Source organism: Macrobrachium rosenbergii, chromosome 13 (genome assembly GCF_040412425.1).
Source record: "Macrobrachium rosenbergii isolate ZJJX-2024 chromosome 13, ASM4041242v1, whole genome shotgun sequence".
NCBI classification, from domain to species: domain Eukaryota; kingdom Metazoa; phylum Arthropoda; class Malacostraca; order Decapoda; family Palaemonidae; genus Macrobrachium; species Macrobrachium rosenbergii.
The window spans coordinates 22638918-22658159 of record NC_089753.1 but is presented as its reverse complement, the minus strand read 5'-3'; the positions used below and the strand labels follow the sequence as shown (position 1 = coordinate 22658159).

The 19242-nt window shown below is 37.9% G+C and overlaps 1 protein-coding gene across 4 annotated transcripts in view; it reads right to left on the bottom strand.

Annotated features, from left to right (window-relative positions):
* Nucleotides 1-859: 859 nt before the first annotated feature.
* Nucleotides 860-19242, bottom strand: part of LOC136845002 (protein abrupt-like) — a 239411-nt gene continuing 221028 nt past the window's right edge. Inside the window, exons 6-7 of one of the 4 annotated variants that reach the window (XM_067114614.1) lie at nt 12684-12809; nt 8241-8969 (exon numbers count right to left, since the gene is read on the bottom strand). In XM_067114614.1, coding sequence (XP_066970715.1) covers nt 8553-8969; nt 12684-12809 — 543 coding nt within the window. In that variant the 3' untranslated portion in view covers nt 8241-8552. Of the gene's footprint in view, nt 3229-8240; nt 8970-12683; nt 12810-14865; nt 16669-18005; nt 18675-19242 lie in introns of those variants that run through there. The other 3 variants (XM_067114629.1, XM_067114623.1, XM_067114628.1) reach the window with 3 other exon arrangements.

The window sequence follows — 19242 nt, the reverse complement described above, 5'->3', positions numbered from 1 at the left end:
GATATGTTTAAAGATAGGTTAAGCAACTGTGATGTTTATGGTAACATTATAAGTTTTATCAGTTTTCGATTACTGCGCCTGAAAGTTCCAGCAATCAGCAATGTCTGGATTGTGCAGACAAAATGCCAGGTGAACATAGGCCTATTGATTCTACTTATTTAAGTATAATTACTTCATGTATATTCTTTTGCCAAATATTTTGTGTTGTCATGCTTCATTTATTTCTGGTAAGTAGGCCTTCATTCTCTTCATTTATTCAAATTCTTTATCAAGTTTACGTTCAGTTTGTAAGAAAGGTAAGTGTTTTCTGCCCTAAAGTCAGACATTCCTTTGTACTGTAGTTTTGTCATTTTTTGCAACATTTTCACATATTGCCAGGCTCTTGTATAAGATTCTGTTTTTCCCCTCTGATAGACTGTCGTGCCTTTGTGTAGGTTTTGTTGCCTCACTTTTTGCAAAATGTTATGTCTGAGATTCTGGGTGAATATATATTGCTTGTTCATTTCTTACTAAATGGGCTGATTGTCCAATTTTCTGCTGTTTCAGGAATTATTTCACCTTTTTCCATTAAGTTAATTTTTTATGCATAACATTGTTGGTATATGTTTCATACTCTTTTATTCCTGAATATTATTACTATTATTATTATTTTTATTATTATTATTATTATTATTATTATTATTATTATTATTATTCCTTAAATACATCGGTATTATGATACATTCCTTTTATGTGCACACTTCCATAACATTCCAAAGATCAACACTCAATATTTTGTGCACCCTTTGCTTGTACAACACGATTACTCACAGCTTGGGGCTGCAAACCACATATACAGAGGGAGAAGAGAAACGCAGAGTGTAAGACCTTTTTATTTTATTTTATTTTATTTTATTTCATGCCAACTTTCAGAGCACACTACAGAATTCTGGTTACATATATATATATATATTTAATCTTCTTTTCGACCTAAGAATACAAGGGAGGCGGGAGGTACACAAACAAGGCGTCCTGAAGGGGCTACTGACTAACTAACTATGTTTCCCAAAGTTCAGCTCTAACAGAGACGGAATGACCTGGCACTGTGAATTGTCCTACGCTAAGGATTTTATCCTTCCTGGCGGGACTGCTGACGACTCAGAATATTCCGTTGATTAAATGTGTGAGTGTGATCGCTCTGTTTTCGCTGACTCAGAGTAGGGTACCAAGTGTGTGCTCTGTTCTTACAGAATATTTGTTTTCAAATGTTGTTGCAATATCTTTACCTATTTAGGCAGTATAAAATGAGTTGCAGCCATAGCAGGGGATTTTTAAGTCCCATCCATTGTATATTGGAGCATGCTTGGTTAAACACACAGTATTTTATATATTTTTCATATGTAAATGCCTTCTGACATGCTTGATGTAATGTCAAATATGCCTTATAAATTTGCTGGGGAATGGTTTTCTAAATGCTTGGAGGAGTAAACGCCTGTACAGTACTGGCGTAAGACCAACTTAACCTTAAAACAGAAAGTTTTCGTTATTTCTTGTAAGTAGCGCCAACATTATAAAGTCATCCAGTGTGTCTTATTTTATACAAATGCCTCATAACCATCAAGTCTCACTTGAATCACTGATTACTTAAAAGCAGGAGAGTATAGTCATATATTTTTGCTTTGGAAGTAATCTTAGTACATTAGTATATAATACCAGTGATTCTGTTAATCATTTTGCCATCAAATTATCATCCATCTTTAGTCTTTAATACCACTGATTCTCTACATAACTTTACCTCCAAAATGGTGACCTCCTGTCATTTGTACAGTAATTATACTATTATTGGTGTATTAAGTTGCCCTTGAAATGATCTTCCTTCATTATTGTTTTCCACTCATAATCCTGTGATAATTTTGCCCCTGAAATCTTGATTCATTCAAGCTCTGTGATTCTGTACCAATGTTTTTGGATCTTATGACAACTTCTGTGGTAACTGAAGTTATTTCAGTTGCATTTACACCTGATACTTACTATTATTATTATTATTATTATTCCAAGAATGAACCTTATTCACATGGAACAAGCCCACAGGGGTCACTGACTTGAAATTCAAGCTTCCAAAGAATAAGGCGTTCATTTGAAAGAGGTAACAGAAGGTAATATGCACAGCATCCTCATGGAAACTGTTCCACCGTCTCCTAAATTCCCTTTACTCATACCCTGGGGGTGATTTTGCACCAAGTAAGTAAGGTGGCAACACAAGTGTGTTTTCTGTTGACATCATGTTTTGTGACGTTGCGCTTAGTGGATAAGTTGAGTTCACTCATTTGCATGTGACACCATTTTAATAGCAAATATTGTCTACTTGTTGCAAAGTTTGACTTTGTGATGCTTCAAGATGTCAGACAGCATGTTTATGCAACTGTTTTGAAGATTTTTTTTTTTTTTATTAAACGCAGTTGTTGCTTTGAAATTGATAAGGCCTAGTGATTTTCAGCAAAGTTGTGGGAACTTCAGCTTTCTTTCAGCATTGGACAGTGCCTGTATTTTGCCTCACACTTATTTACAGTGTAATGAGAATCGGTGTCCTGAGCAGCCATTATAGCTAGGCAGTAGCTTTACTGAAAACTAAGAAAACTTAGGATACAATTTTGTCTGCCTTGAAATCCCCTAGAAGAAAAGCCAAAGCCAAAAGACGTAAAGCCAGACATTCATTTCTCACTGTACAGGTTGAAGTTACTCTCTCTCTCTCTCCCAGCATCACAGCAGATGTTATAAACGATCACGTAGGCAGTCATACTTAACATTTAATAAGTACTTAACGCATCTGGGTCTTTACTCTTAGGAATTGTACACTTGACTCACAGTTCCAAATCTGCTCAATTTATTTTACAGTGACCTTGACCTTTACTACGACTGAATGCGGTTATGACTCGCCATGTGCTTCTTAAGATCGCTTTTATGGGCACTTCGGTAAGAGCAGACACTGCAAGCGAAGGGCTTTTCGCCAATGTGCCTTCTGACGTGGGTGTCGAGGTTGACCTTCAGAGCAAATCTCAAAGGGCACAGGGGGCACTCGAAGGGCTTCTCGCCTGTGTGTGTCATGATGTGCCGCCGAAGGTTGCAGGGCTTCAGTGACTTGTAGGGGCAGATCCCACAGGAGTACCATTGTGGACTCTCTCCTTGGCTTCTTCTCCTCCTCTTCTTCCTCTCTGCTTCTCCCCAGTCAGGGAGACCCTCCACCAAAGCCTGCAAAATGAGAGTGGCTCCATTTAGAGTATGATCGAGGAATTTTACAGTTTTATGTTAAAATTAATACATGCAAAACGAAACAAAAAAAGAACACTTGCCTGATTAGTATTTTGGTGGTTTGTCTGCCTTGTGCTTGAAGTTTCATAACAAATCATTATGTGTAGCAATTAGTATTTAACAATTCTCTCTCCACTGCAATGAATATCACATTCATACTTGAAGTTCAGTTTACAGAAAAAAAATTACTGTAATTTATAAAAGAACAATTCTGAACGGCCCTCCTCAAAAAAATTTAATGGTGATAATACAGTAATAGCAATCAAGGCAAGAAACCAAATTGCTCTGCATCCTCGCTCCTTTCATGCAATCAGTCCTTATTGCTCACTCCCAGATCTGTGCTATTGCACAAATCACACTATGCTTGCTTCCTAATTCCACCGGTTGCATAAACTTTATTCCTTGCTCCTACGTTCCAGGACACTCAAAATTATTCTGTGGTGTAAACTTTGGTGGTCCCTCTCGAGCTTCTTTGGTTCTGTATTCAATGTTCACTATCAACCTTGTCCTAATTGCATGCCATTTGCTGTTTATTTTGAAAATTCTAGTGTGTGAGTTTCACTGCTCATTGTCAAATGCCATATTTTGCATAAACCTTACTACTTGCTACCAGACTACGTATTCCTATTGTGAAGAATAATTCCTCCAGTGATCTTTCCAATTGCACTGGCCATAATGCTCGTTTATTGACCCCCCTCTGTTGCATAACCTTTGAATGCTTGTAGCCAAACCCCCCTCCTATGGGAGAAACCATAATTCGAGATCTCTGACCACTCCAGTAATAGAACTACCTCCTTGGTTTATGGTTAAGATATGAATGCGTACATGGTTAAGATGTAGTAACACCTCAACGTAAAGGACCTCAGCTTAGTGGATATCTGTATTGCAGCTGACTATATTATGATTATTTTTCCTTATGCTATCATTTTAGGTGTGATTCATTTTTAAATATATCTCTTAAGTTGAATATTGAGTGTAAAGTACGCTTTAGGTTAGGCTAGGAACTATGTGCAGGGTATAATATGGGTCGTTGTTACTTAACAGAATTTTTGTACTTATCAGAAAGGCCAAATGCCCAAGGTGTCTGCTTAGTTGAGGTGTTACAGCAAACCCCCGTACTCATGGGGGAGGCATACCACACCCCCCAGCGTATAGCTAAAATCCCTGAATACTTAAAACCCCTCTAAAAACACTTAGAACTGCCTGTTTTGATAGTTAAACGCAAACCCTCTAAAAATGCTTATATCAGTATCTTAATAGTTTTATCACAGAAAGTGCATTTAGTCATGAAAATGATATGAAAATACAGTAATTAGTGAATTTTCTCAGTGGAAAATACCACGAATAGGCAAATTTTTCGCGAATAATGTGTATATATGTTCCATACAGAAATCCGCGAATCAGTGAGTCCACGAATCTTGAGAACGCGAATACAGGCGGTTTACTGTACTGTATTTATCTAAAAACTAGACACCTACCCCAGAACATCATAACTGTAGAACACTTAAGATGCAACATACACTGGTGGATCCAAATCTCACCAGGCATGGGACAACAAGCATACCAGTTGTCGCTGCGTAATGCTGCTTGCGTTTTCACAGGAGAAGTAGGCCTATGTGCAAAAGGATCAGCTATGAAAATGATTAAGGACGTACCATCACAGAAATTCGTAGTGCTCAGCAACTGTAGAAGTGCCATAGAAACCCTTCATAATTATGATAAAAAAAAACCCTTGCACAACTTATTAAATTGTCACTTCACAAATTATATGAAGAGGGTAAAAATATGTAGAAGTATGTTGGAACCCTGTCCATGTAGGCATTAAAGGAAATGGAGAGGCAGATAAAGTCGCTCCTGGTCGTTTCAGCCGTAAGTCACTTAGGGCCGTAACACCCAAAACAATGGAAGACGTTATGTTTATGGTATTTACCGTTAAGTTTATGGTATTTACCATCATCATTTCATTTTTTACGTACATCCCCAAGGGGCTGGTACTAAACACGGCGCCCATTTTGCAAGTAAACGTGCTTACGGCCGAAACGACCCGAATGCGATAAAGCAGCCAAAGATGCAAAAGGTCTCGGAAACCCACAATATTCAGTAAATGGCAGGATGTGTGAAATAATGAACCTGAGGGTAACAAATTAAAACAGACCAATTCCTGTGTTGGAATGTAGAATTCATCACATCAAGAGGAACAACACACCCAAAATACTTTGACCCCTCCTGAATTGGTTGCACTAATTTGACCCGCAGAAATGTGATGAATACCCCACGTGATCCAACCTCCATGCGCACAGACTAGGACAGCATTAACAGTCAAAAATTTTCTGTACTGTATGTCTAAAGTATAATCAAAAGCAAATGTCAAATTTTGAAAACAAATCAGTTAAAATAATGATGCTGGAATCTCCATCGTTTTCAGTCATCCCAATTATGAGATTTTCATGAACCTGTAATTTGATATTTAAACTTTATTAAAGCAGTAATCAAGACAGATCCCTCAGGCTAGTCCTGTGAGAGCTAAATAAATTGGCTCAGTTGTTTGATTAAATTATTTAATAATAATAATGATCAGACCAGTCTTACAATACTGTAGTAGACCTTAATGTTCACTCAGAAACTTATTCTGATGTTTAAAATTTACTTGTTGCTCCCAGACTTCTATTGCATAAATCTTGGTGGTTTCTTTGAATTCGGCCCTATAGCATTCAACTTGAAGTCAGATCTCTTTATTTGTGCAGGTTACATTTACTTAACTTCTGTTGCTGAAACAGGATTTTGTTTCAACATTCCCCATTGAACAAATCTTACAGGCCTTGCTCTCAGACCTCTAGTGTTTTGCATTCCTTGCTGTTTAGGTTTCAAGCCTTTCCTAATGTTCAAACCTGATTAGCTCCTGTCTGCACCTGGAAGGGCAGCTATTGCATGTACTGTGCAGTACATAGTTTCTTTCCGATGTTCTTCTGTTGTATGTGAACTTGAGGCTCTTTTTGAAGGACAGTTGGGATAACAGAAAGATTGCTTGCCTGCTTGCTTCAGCAGATGCCTGAGGCTTACTTCTTGAAAGAATTTTGTACAGGCACACTTCACATGCATGCATTCGATTTACAACAAACTTTCCAGATGTCAAGCAGGTTTCTTTTGGAGTTAATATTCATTTTCATAGTTTGTTTGTATGCTAGAAGGGTCTTATTTCCTTGTTTTCCAGTTTGTGTACAGTCAGTGGGTCATTTCGCCAAGCTAAGAGCAGTCCAGTGGTTGAATCCAAAGGAGACCAAAACCTGCTGACCACTGACTTTCATCATCATCACTGTCTCACTGTCGGTAACGATTCTTTTGGCCGTTTTAGTGGTGAAGATTAGAATAGACACTTGGACTGTTGTTTTTCATATGCTGGATTATTTTACCAAGTCCTCTATGGTCTCAATAAGTTCTCATTAGGTCCAGCGATGGCCATTTTTAGTAGAAAGGGTTTTACTGATTTTTTCTCTTCTGCTTTTAAAGCTTGCTCAGCGGTCCCAGTTGCTTTTTGCATAAAGATAAGTTACATGGATAATTGCTTTTTGCAAAAAGTTTTCGGTTTAAAGTGTGATGATGGTTGTTTATGAGACTATTAATTGTTTACCACTATACAGTCTTGACTATGTTAGGTGAGGAAGGCTAAGGAGTTGCGCTTGCACCCCCCCCTAGATTTTTTTTTACCTGCCATTATCCGGATTTCGGCATGATGCGACGGGCCGTTTGGTTTTTTTAAGCCGGATAATTGAGGGATTACTTTACACACAAACAAACACATATATCCAGTACAGTATGTATATAAAGTATTTATATTTATTGTGTGTGAGTGCACACATTTAAAATGAAGTAAGTTATATGCATAATGATATATATATATATATATATATATATATATATATATATATATATATATATATATATATATATATATATATATATATATATATATATATATATATATTTCAATATTAAGAAATTTTCCCCAGTAGGGGCTGGCTCCAGAGAAAAGGCGAGACAACAATCACTGCCACATTCACACTCTATCTGTTGAAATCATGGATGAACCCCCTGTGCAGAAAAGACAAGTATTAGCAGCTTCATACACCCGCAGAAGACTCCTTTGCAGTGTTGAACCATCCTGTGCACACTGCACCATTGACCTCCGTCTTGCTTACATTCTCTCATTTCCCCAGGTGCTAGGCCCTTCCTTTTTCGTATCTCTCACACTGTCTATCCAGCCCTTTGTAGTTCTTCCTCTCCTCCTTCCTTCAAACACTTCTGAATTGCACAAACTTTGACCGACTTACAGTCCTCCATCCTTTCCACATGACCAAACCTTTATACTGAAGAACAGTTCTTCTCACCTGTTCCTTCAGAACAGACCCCTAATCCAACTGTACCTTACAAACCTTGGTCAAACTCTTAATCACAATGTCACCCAATATTGCACTTTGTGTTCCATTGATTCCTGGCGACTTTTCATTTTTATTCGTATATCCTCTTCAGTCACTTCTACTAGCACTTGCAACATCACACTTACCATTTTTCCTTCTTATATCACCTTCAGTCACTTCTACTAGCACTTACAACGTCACACTTAGCCTTTTCCGTTTGTCTGTAACATACCTCTACCTCCCTTCTAATTTCCACATTCAACAAGATGATCTTCAAAATATTCACCCCAGTTATCCAGGACTGTGTTACCTGCATACAGCATCTCAACATTTACATCTTTAATGCGAGATTCCTTTTCTCACTAACCCCTCTTTTCATTTAATTCCCTGTAAAACAACTTACCTGAAGTGGAGCTGTTGTTTGTTTTTTATACATATTTAAAAGTTTTTGTCTGGGAGAATTTTGTAACAAACAAAATGTGTACAACAATTTATGGATTTTTATTAAAACGTATTTTTTTAATTTTATAAATTATATTTTTAAGGAAAACAACAAAACTCCAATACCTCCATAAAACTGTGAATGGATCCACAGGTATATAAAAGTAGGGTAGTTCATCGGCAAACTGATATTAAGCTGTAGCACTCATGATGATTATCAAAATATACTGACAGTATACTGGAAAACAGTAAAAAAAAAAAGATATATATTATACAACACATCATCAAAACTCATTACATTAACCAAGTCCTGAAAGCTGGATGCTTATCATCACATCATGCGCAGCATTCATGTAACTAAAATAGCATACCGCAAAAGTCCGATCATCCATTGCAATCCAAGGGCCATTATTTGTTTGCATGCCTCAGGTAATGCTTTTTGAGATCACTGTTATGAGCACTTCTGTAAGGGCAAAGACTGCAGGCGTAAGGTTTCTCGCCTTTGTGCCTGCGAATGTGGGTCTTCAGGTTTGCTCTCTCTTTGAACCTTGAGGGACAAAATGGGCAGCTGAAAGGTCTTGCTTCAGTGTGTTGTAGGATGTGGGTCTGAAGTAGGCTTTCAGAGGCTGCCACGTAAAAACAATATGGGCACGAAGGTGACAGTTTTACACCCAAATCTGGTGTAAATCCACCACTGACCCCATGCTGGTGGGCTACAGTCTGGGAGTAAACGTCGCCTCTGTCTTCCAAGCTGAGGTACCCACTGTCAGTTGTTCCCTGTTTCTGTCCAGTTCTAGTCCATTTGTTAGATGCTTCAGCTCTCACCTGTGAAGACAGAAGCAGTTTGCATGAGTGTAGAATCTAGGCTTTTACTGTAACTACAAGGCATAGTTTGAACATAGTATTTCTGTCAGTTGTCAGCCTGATCTCTTTACAATTTTTGTTTGCTTTACAATTTTAGTTTGCTTGGGACCTCATTCAAGCAGTGGGACACATACTGCAATCGTCCCCATAGAAGGCCAGATAGACACTGCTCCCCAAATCTTTTGTTATGATGTTTCAAACTTCCTGGTTTTACTTATTTTGTGACTTTCTTATCCTACAATCATCTATTACATTTACTCCCAAATACATACAAGAGTCAACCACTTTTGGTACAGTCTTTCACTATCCATAATTTCTCAGCCTTCCTGATACCTTATTTTTGTTATGGTTCCTTTTTAACTTTCTCCTCGTAAAATGCTCTCAACATTCTTTTACGAACACTTTTGAGCTCTTACCAGTTTCTGCAGGTTTTCTTCACTATCACAGCAAACGGTGTTTGATTTGGCACTGCAAGCATCATTTATGTCCCCCTTTCTAATTGACAACTTTGCACTTTCATCATCTGCTTTGTGATGCCAGTTTTAGTAACCATCAGTCAATCAGTCATCATCTGCTCTTTCTCTGACGTCATAGAGATGACACACCTTTACTTTAGGCTCATTTTTACAAGTAAACAATCACTCCTGTCTATATATTCTCACACTAGCTTCATTTTCAACATAAAAATAATTGCTATTCAAAGTTGCCTTCTCTACCTTCCATTGCCTATGTATGAATTCTATCATAAGCTTTTTCCCATTTAATTTCAAACTTCTCTTATAATGGTCTTATATAAACCATTGAGGCACACACCCTCTTCCTTGTCTAAAGCTACACTGCTTCTCCCTTTGGTTTTTTCTCTCAAATTCTCAATTAAAATCCTACTTTGTACAATACCTTCACACACATACCTTTCACCCTATATAACCGAACATTTAATATATTCCTCTCAACCATTACTTTGGTACCTTTCCCTCATCCAGACATAACTGTGACACATACACACACATTACTCTCCCACTCCATTATACAGTCATCACCAAATTGCAGCCTCTCATCTGTAATCCCGTGAACGCTGGATGTCTCTCCATTCTTTAGCATTTTACTCTCCATTCTGTAGCACATTACTCTCCGTTCTTACATCCTCAACAGGCATTTCCACAAGCTCTCTTCTGTCCTCTGCAGTCAACAATTCTGTAATTCTGACTCCATCAACAAAAGACACCGTCTTTCCGTTTGATCTTTTACCTCGTATGATGTACCTGTATGTACTCTTGAACTTTTCTCTCTGAATTTATTTTGTTAATGTAACTCCTTTAAGAACTTGCACAGATTCACCACTAGCATTTTCCTTGCACCTCCCTTTTTTTTTTATTCACCTTGACTACCTTGTACATCCTCTTGTATCCTTGTATATATTATTCTCCTCTGTTATGCTGCTCCAGTTCAAGCAGACTTTCTTTTAGCAAAACATTAATTTCAGCATCCCTCCACTCACTTTTCATACAACCTTTTTATGCACCAGTATATGCAGAAAGCTTGCTGACGCAATAATCCTTTCCATGAATTTTGTATAGTACTACTTATAAACTCTTCCACTTCAGTCTTGTTATTCCTGGCTTGTTTTTTTCATCCATCTTCCGTTTATAGGCTATGCTCGTGTCTTTTATATCATTACCTTTCAATATACATCGTCATTCCTTCCTTTCCAACTGAAACTGCCCACTGTTTTCACTTTTTCCTCGACCAGACAATTATCAGATGTACCCAGCCACTCCTATTGTCACATATTTCTCCAGCCACGCTCTTTCACCATCAAGTAACTTCTCCATCCACTCTGTACTAACATAATCTAAAACTTTTTTCACTATTTACTGTCTCAGGTATACTTACTCAAGTATATTCATTTTTTGGAAACGTACTCCGACAATCAAAACACAATTCAGAACACAGTTCCGCAGAACTGTGCACCTGGCACCTTCTCATTGACTTCTGCCGTGCTGCGCTTTTCCATCACACCATCTCATTCTGTGTCACTTACCTTCGTGATGAATCACCCAACACAACCTCCCTATACAGGCAGTCCCCGGTTTACGACGGGTTCCGTTTTTATGCCGCGTCGTAAACCAAAAAATCATCAAAAATCTTAAGAAAACCTTAATTTTAATGCTTTGGGTGTATTGAAAATGATGCAAACTGCATTTTTATTGAGTTTTTTCATAAAAAAAACCTCCAAATTTTTATTATTCTGCTATTTTGGAGACCATATTTCTTGTGTCGGATCGGCGTACGACGCGTCGTAGCCCCGGAACATGCATCGTAAACTGGGAGATAATTTTGATGAATATATTTGAAAAGCGTCGTAACCTCGGAACGTCGTAAGCCGGGGACTGCCTGTTTAATTATGCTAATGCTATAAAGAGTAAGCAATTAAGGACTAACTGCTATACTGCATTCCTCAAGTATAGTTATCATTGTAGGTATAAAAGGTCACCATTGTAATGCAGATTCACTGTACAGGACTGCATTTCTTTATTACAGTGGATTACACAGGACCATAGTAAGAAACAGGGTGAAATACGATTGGTTACGCACACCGCTTAGAAGTTTCATGGGTTGTAAATATATTTTCTTCCAGACAATACTGTGAAAATTTTTATGAAACATTTCAAAATATTATTGAAAGTAGTGCAGGTTACAATGTAAGGAAATGCTTATTACACTTTGTGTGTGTGTATTTGGACTTGAAAAATAATTCAGTGGTTTGAGGAAACCTCTATCATAGTAGTGTTGATGAAAAATCATTAAATTTTTAATGCCCCAAATAACTTGATCATTGTAGGGAATATTCTTATAGCTTTTTGGGAATGTACTGAATATTCAATATATGCTTCATGATAAATAAATACTTCATATGAAACAAATCCCCAAAACGAAAAAGTAAAGAATTTTATTGCAATTTCAAAATAATCCTATGAAATATTCTAACAACTTACAGAGCCATGAAAAAATTGTTCAAATGAATTTTTGTACGTTCCACGGATCATGTTTTCACAAAGTGAACAAGGGGTGTTGGTGGCAGATTAAATTGCTTTAATGCTTGCAATGCAACTGTATATCAGAATAAGATAGCAATACAGTACAGTAATGTACCAGAAGAAATAAGAGTGTATTTTTTACATGTATGAAGTCTTCAACATCGTTATCAAAACTCTTACAGTATCAAAACTTATGATCAGAAATTACACTCTGATATTTAAATTGGCTTCATTAAGCATTAAAAGAGCTTCTGGAAAGACTTGCTGGGTATTCCCTGAATGCTCATCAGTGCACTCAAGGCAGATTCGAGTAAGAAGTAAAGTACGAATGTCTGATCTTGCACTATGAATCATCATCCACTACAAGTTAGTGTGCCTCAAGGAATGTTTTTTTCAAAGCACTGTGATGAGCACTTCTGCAAGGGAAAAAGCTGCAGGCATAAGGTTTTTCACCCATGTGCCTCTGAAAGTGAGTCTTCAGGTTTGCTTTCGTGGTGAATCTTGAAGGACAGAGAAGGCTTACAGAAAGGCCTCTCTTTGGTGTCCTGCAGGATGTGTTTCTGAAGTAGGCTTTGTGAGGGGGGCTGTGTAAGTACTCTTTGACATGAATGTGACCAGGTGGAAATCTGTCACTTACCCTTTGCAGGTGTGTGACAGGTTGGGAGTAAACATCACCCTGGTCTTCCACACTAAGGTACTCCTTGTCACTTGTTCCCTGTCTCTTTCCAGCTCCTGTCCATTCCTTAGAGACTTCTGGTCCCACCTGGAAAAATGGAAATGATTTGGATAAGTGGGAGGACCTGGGCATTTACTGTACAGGCAACACAAATCACTTTGTCAGTGTCACCCTTCCATTTAGCTCAATTGAGAGGTTAATTTGGACAGCAGATAAGAGCTGGAATCTTCCTCTGCAAGGTCAGAGTGCTGTTAAAAAATGGATCTTACCTCAGGTATGGATCTTACCTCAGGTATGGGAAGCAAAAGGGCTCCATTAGGCTACAACTCAGATATGGGCCAGGGACTAGTGGTCATACAGCTTCCCGATACACATAGGGTCTCTTCCCACTTTAGGATGTTATTGTATCTTAATTATACCAAAGGAAAAGCATTAATTTTGAGTCAAAGTATGAAAGCATCATTTCAAAACATTGATACCAACCAGTTCGATGGAAATTTGCAGAGAGAGCAACCATTTTCTTTTCTCATATTTTTGTCAGTCCCTATTTTGCTTTTCTCATATTATTGTCACGGTACTTAATGCAGCAGTAATGGTAATTGTTGTCCTTTATAATTTAAGAACTGATTTCCCTAGGTATTTGGTGAGAAGCTTAATAGAGTATTTTCATTTGGTCATGAACTACAAGAAAAAACAAGGAGAAGTCAAATATACCTGTTAGTTGAGTTCTAATATTCAAGCTGCCTTTTCCAAATCTGGAATCAGTGATATGATTGATAAATTGTATGTGGTAACTACCTGAAAGCTGGGTAAAGTCATTAAAAGAGAAAGTTAACTTTTTTTTTATTATTTTATAAGCATTTTTTCATTTATGTATGTGGTTCCATAGGAGTGTATTTTACATAAGTAAAGTCATTACTAAATCTTTCCAGTTCAGAGCCTGTCATATGTATGGTAATTAACAATTTGATTCCTCAGGGGTATAAGTAACACACTGTAATGAATAGCAGAGCTATCTTTGGCAGAAGATATGCTTTTGTATATTTGTGATGACTCCTACCTACTGTTAAAGATAGCTATATCTTCGTACCAGCTGGCAAGTCAGCATTGGAGTAAAAAAAGAAGATTGCTTGGCTGACCAAGATGACTAAACTTTAGTTCATATGTTCTCCATCAGGTGTGTGTTGTTTTAGCTCCTGTTGGAGTTCTTCATACTGCAGTTATGAGTGGTTGGCAGTATTTCACTGGTTTGGCTGATAGCTGCTTTCATAGTAGTATTTGTGTCTTTGCTCTTCAGGATGTCTTCCATGGGAAGCAAAGCAAGGACATCAGGCTCTGCATATTATTACTGTGTTAGCAGGATGTTTAATTTTGAGTTAGATAGACACAACGTCTGTGCTGGCTGCGTGAGTCTAGAATGTGTTCTTGAATAATATAGAGGAACGTAGGGATTGATAAAGGGACTTTATGCTGTAGTTTCTTAGTCATAGAGGAGAATGAGGGCAGATAGTTTGAGTAGCAAATAGATGAGTGAGGACATAATCTGCCTTTTCTCCTTATGAAGTGCCTTCACCATCATTTGTATCTGGTCAGTCTCTGGCTCTTTTCTCTGTTACTCCTTCAGTAGATCAGAGACTTCTTAGCTGTCTTCCACTTCCCTTTGGTTCAGGAAAAGTATTTCAAGAAGTTGCGGCAGGATGAGAACCTTATTCTATAGTCAGTAAAAGGTTAAGTGTGTCCTTCCATATTGTGCAGCATTTTTCAAGTTCTCCTTTGAGAGGTAAGGTGTCAGTGCCCTCGTCTTTGTAGCCCAAACTCGGAACTACCATGTGTCTGTTGGAAGAGTCTGCTGCCAGGGTACCAGTTTGGTTCTTGAGGCAGTGTGGTTCTGAGCTCTCATTTACCATGTTCCAATACCTGTTCAGTATGGTTGTCAAAGGATCATTGTTGGTAAATGTAAATCTTATGATTTTGACTTCACTGTCATAGCCATCTAGTAATGATGATGTTAGCACTGTCAGTACTAAGAGTGTAGGAATAGACAGTGTTCTTAAAAAATACTGTGTCTGTAGTGAGTTGTTCTAATTTTGATGTTGTGTTAACTCAGTTGATTGTTGAATCAATGAAGTGCACCTGTTCAATCTTTATTTCTGTTGTCAGATGTCAGCTATGGAATCCTCAGTTGATTCTAATCTAGATGCATTTCTAGCTATTTGACTGCCCAAGATTTTACCCTTTGAGAATGGTATTAGGTCTGTTAAGACTGTTTCCTGTGAGGTGGGGGTGTCAGGTGTTGCTGACATTTCTCCTCCCCTGCTTCCCACCATTCCCTGTTTTCTACGATGCCTTGTAGCACTTCATCTTGTCTTGCTCACCTGCTTTGTGTCATCTAAGGTAAGTCACAACATTTTGTCCAGGTCTCTGTTTGGAGATGCTGAAGTACAGTATTATCATTTGCTGAACTTTCACCAGTACGATCACCTATTCCTTGCGCCAGCTTAAAGAGTTTGTGGTGCCAGCTGGAATTTTGGCATGGGAAGAATCATTCGATTTTTTGATTTGTGTCGTCAAAGCCATTTCTGACACTGAAGGCAAATGTTCTCTTGCTTATACTGACTCAGTTTTGAAGAAGAGAGAACAGTTATGCTCCCATCTTTCATCAAAGGTTTCTTCTACACAGGAATGGCAGCTGTTTTGGATTCTCCTTTGGGTCGCCTTCTTAACACATCTGTCTTTAAGGCAATAAGGGAGGATATATTAGTACAAGATAATACAGAATTTCTTAGATAATCTCTCATGTTGGGCCCTTCAGTGAAAAGTCGTACCTTTTTCTCACAGGACTATTTTTCAACTGCTTATACTGTCCAGGGATCCTTTCAGCCCTCAGTTTCCAGTAGGAAGCTGACTGCAGGCCTTCTGGTATGTTTGGAGAGACTCTGGAATCAAGTCTTGGGTGGTGGAGGTACTGGGGGAGAGTTATGATTCCTATCTGGTTCCCTCCAGTGATGGCATCTCCTATAGTCTTTACTTTGTATTTCGTTCTTTAGTAAGAGGTTTTAGCGAAAGATGAAAGCAATAGAGCAGGTGTCAGTAATTCACCAACATTTTACTACTGTACTGACTTTTTTCTAGCACCACGAGCAACTGGAGATAGGTGCCCAGCATTGGACATATCGAGACTGAACAACTTAATTCTTCTATCCCCGTTCTCCATGAATTATCCAGCATAGTTCCACTGGTGAACTAGACAGTCATCCAGGCCAGCAAAGTGATCTTTTATCTGAATGCTGACTTGCCTGCTGGTGCAAAGGTGTAGCTGTCTTTAATAGTAGGTAAGTGTTCATATAACAAATTTTATTATGAAAATTTATATTATCAAAACACTGTGCAAAGGTTCTTCAAACTAAATACTACACATCTTGTCGTTCATTAATCCCCAACTGTATTCACAATCACATCAACTCAAAAGTTTGTTTGAATTTACAAATGATTTTTTTTCCAAATTCTCAAAATAAACAAACCAGTTAACAAAAGGAAACTATCATTAACTATGAATGTGTGTATTCCTGTGCCTCTTTAAATGACTCTTATGAGCACATCGGTAAGAGCAGATATCACAAGCAAATGGCTTCTCTCCAGTGTGCGTTCGAATGTGTGTTGTTAAGTTTCCCTTTCTGTTGAATCTGGAAGAACAAAATGGGCAGGCAAAAGGCTTTTCCCCTGTGTAGATCAGCTGGTGACTCTCAAGTTTGCTCCTGCACATGGCCTTATAAGGCCACTCCGTACACGAAAATGGCTGGGAGAAGGCTGGGTTCTCTCCCTGTTGGCATACTGTATGTTGAGAATGTAAGTCGCTTTCATACCCAGCTTCTGTTGTGAGGTTCTCACTCGGCTTCGTTCTTTTTCCTCCACCTCCCGCCAAGTCGTCAATTCTGACCATTCCAACCTGCAAAGTGAGTAAGATCTGATTAAGTGGAAGCTTATAGGACATACAAGTAAATGCTGCAGACTGTGTAACCTATGAGATCTTTATTTTTAAAACTATTTTCTTACCAAGTTAATTCAAAAGAAAAATATTTGTGTGGTAGCTCACAGCAGCCATCAGGTTCCAGACAAAAAAAAAAAAAAATTATAGTCATATAGTAAGTGGAAAAGATGATACAGCATTCACAGAATAACAGTTTATTACCATTGTGTGCCCATGTGCAAGAGGTTGAGGAAACATTTTCCCGGGAAGGAAGGAAGAGCGAACTACAGACAAGATTCAGCTTTTACAATGAAGCCCCACATTGCCTCAGATTTTTTTTTATCAAATGCTTAAATACCGAACGTTAAAAACATAGCAATGCAGACAGGTGTAATACTACTTTAACTACTTGGAGAGCTAATGTTAGGATAAGATAATAGAGAAGAAAGCATTCTAAGTGGGTTATTTTCTCCCAACTGTCTTTCATTTACGAAAGCAACCAACTCCTCAATCTGAGAACAGTGAAAAGGATGGGTAACCTCAATAACCTCAAGTTATAAAACTGTACAAAGCAATATTAAGTGCATAGGACCCAAACATATGTTAAGTACAATAAAGGCTTGAAATTTTTGCAAAGCATTAGAGAGGGGTACAGAGGCTGTAGCTAAGTAGTGGTTTTATGGAAAATATATAAATTTTCATAATAAATTTATTATTTGGATATTTACCTACTTTTAAAGTTAGCTTATACCTCCTCGCCTGTCGGCGCAAAGATACTGTATAAGCTTACTTTAACAGTAGATAAGGTTCATCCCAAATAAAGATCATTATTGAAATGAATGTTAATGATGTATTGAGAGATGAAAAGTTTTATATAAATTCTCCTAAAGGTCAGCACTGTGTGTTGTTGCAAGGGTACTGTACCAAGATTGGGAGGAATCTATAACCAGACCTAGTAAACATTGCCACACTGCTGGCTAACCGTTCTTCGCAAAATAGTCTCATGCAATACATGATAAGATATTTGTAATAGAAAGTCCATCTTTTTCTCTTGAAATTACAAGCCAACTTTGTTTTTTTTTTTTTTTTTTTTTTTTTTTTTTTTTTTTCTTTCATACTGAGGAGGAGGAAGGTTAGTAATCATAATAAATAAATACTTCATACTTTTGGCATCAAGAACATGAAGTCTGTATTAATTTGCTTATTGGAAAATGAACACAAAGGTTACACGTGGTTTATAAGACTTTGTGACCAGTTGCTATTTGCAAATAAATCCATTAAAAAAATAACTGGTAAAGGTCAATTGAGAGTCATAATAATATTGCTAATCTTTATTTTTCAAAATAGCAAAATTTTGCAATGCAGTACATGATGTATAACATATTTACATACAGTATAATCGTAGCACAAAACTTCAGAAAAACAAAGAAAGCACAACACTTTCATCTGGTGGAAGATACATCATTTAGATTTCATAACCTGGTTACTGAATGATGTTTACTGTACTGTGTACAGTTTCTTCATGATCTCGCTTGACGGATATGCTCATATTGAATAAAACTTTGATATCAGTCATTTTCACTTACATCTTCACAATGCGGTTAAGGGGGTTGGTGTGGACTTTATAATCAGAGCGTGCCCTGCGACCCGCAGTGTACTGCCATATGAACCTTGAGGTTGCTCCTGAAGGTGAACCTCTTGGCACAGACGGGGCAGGAAAAAGGCTTCTCGCCCGTGTGGACTCGTAAATGGTTCACCAAATCCGTCTTCTGGCCAGCACGGTAATTGCAGTTGTCATAGGGACAGGAAATGTTCTTCACACCAAAGTGGTTCCTGATGTGTCTGGACATGTTCTTTCTTGAAGTGTATGGGCAGTAAGGGCACTGGGGAACCTTGAAACCCCCTGGAGAAACGGTGTACTTGTTCACATTTCTTTCGAGGGCTTCCACGTCCAGTCTCTCTTGAAGTCCGATTGGATCGTCCTCCTGTGGAAACATGTTCAGAATGATTGTTAGTTAAGACATCAGACTAGATAAATCTGTAGTGTGCTAAATGTAAATATGAAATATTTAAGATGCAAACTCAAAATATATTGAAAAAATAGCTTATCTCTGTTGGGTGATAACATTTTTTTCCATGGAGCACAAGAAAGTCATCTTGGCCTTTATATTCCGAGTTTATAGCCCATATAAGAAGCTAACTACTGATTTGTCCATAGATAATTGGCAACTAACATACAGTGTTTTGTTTAGTCAGATTTTTCTCTGCTCTGTTAGTGGTGATGTCAATTTACAGCAATGGTGAGAAGTTGATACTGTCATGACTCACTTTTTACTGATTGAATACTGTACACAAATACAGTATATATATATATATATATATATATATATATATATATATAGACAGGCAGTCCCCGGTTATCTGCGGGCTCGGTTAATGGCAGTCCAGTTTTACAGTGCTTGTCTAACGACAAAAATAGGCAACTTTCGTCGCCGATCTCTGCTTATCGGCGCCAATACATACCAAACGAAGGTGTCGATCTCCAGTTATTAG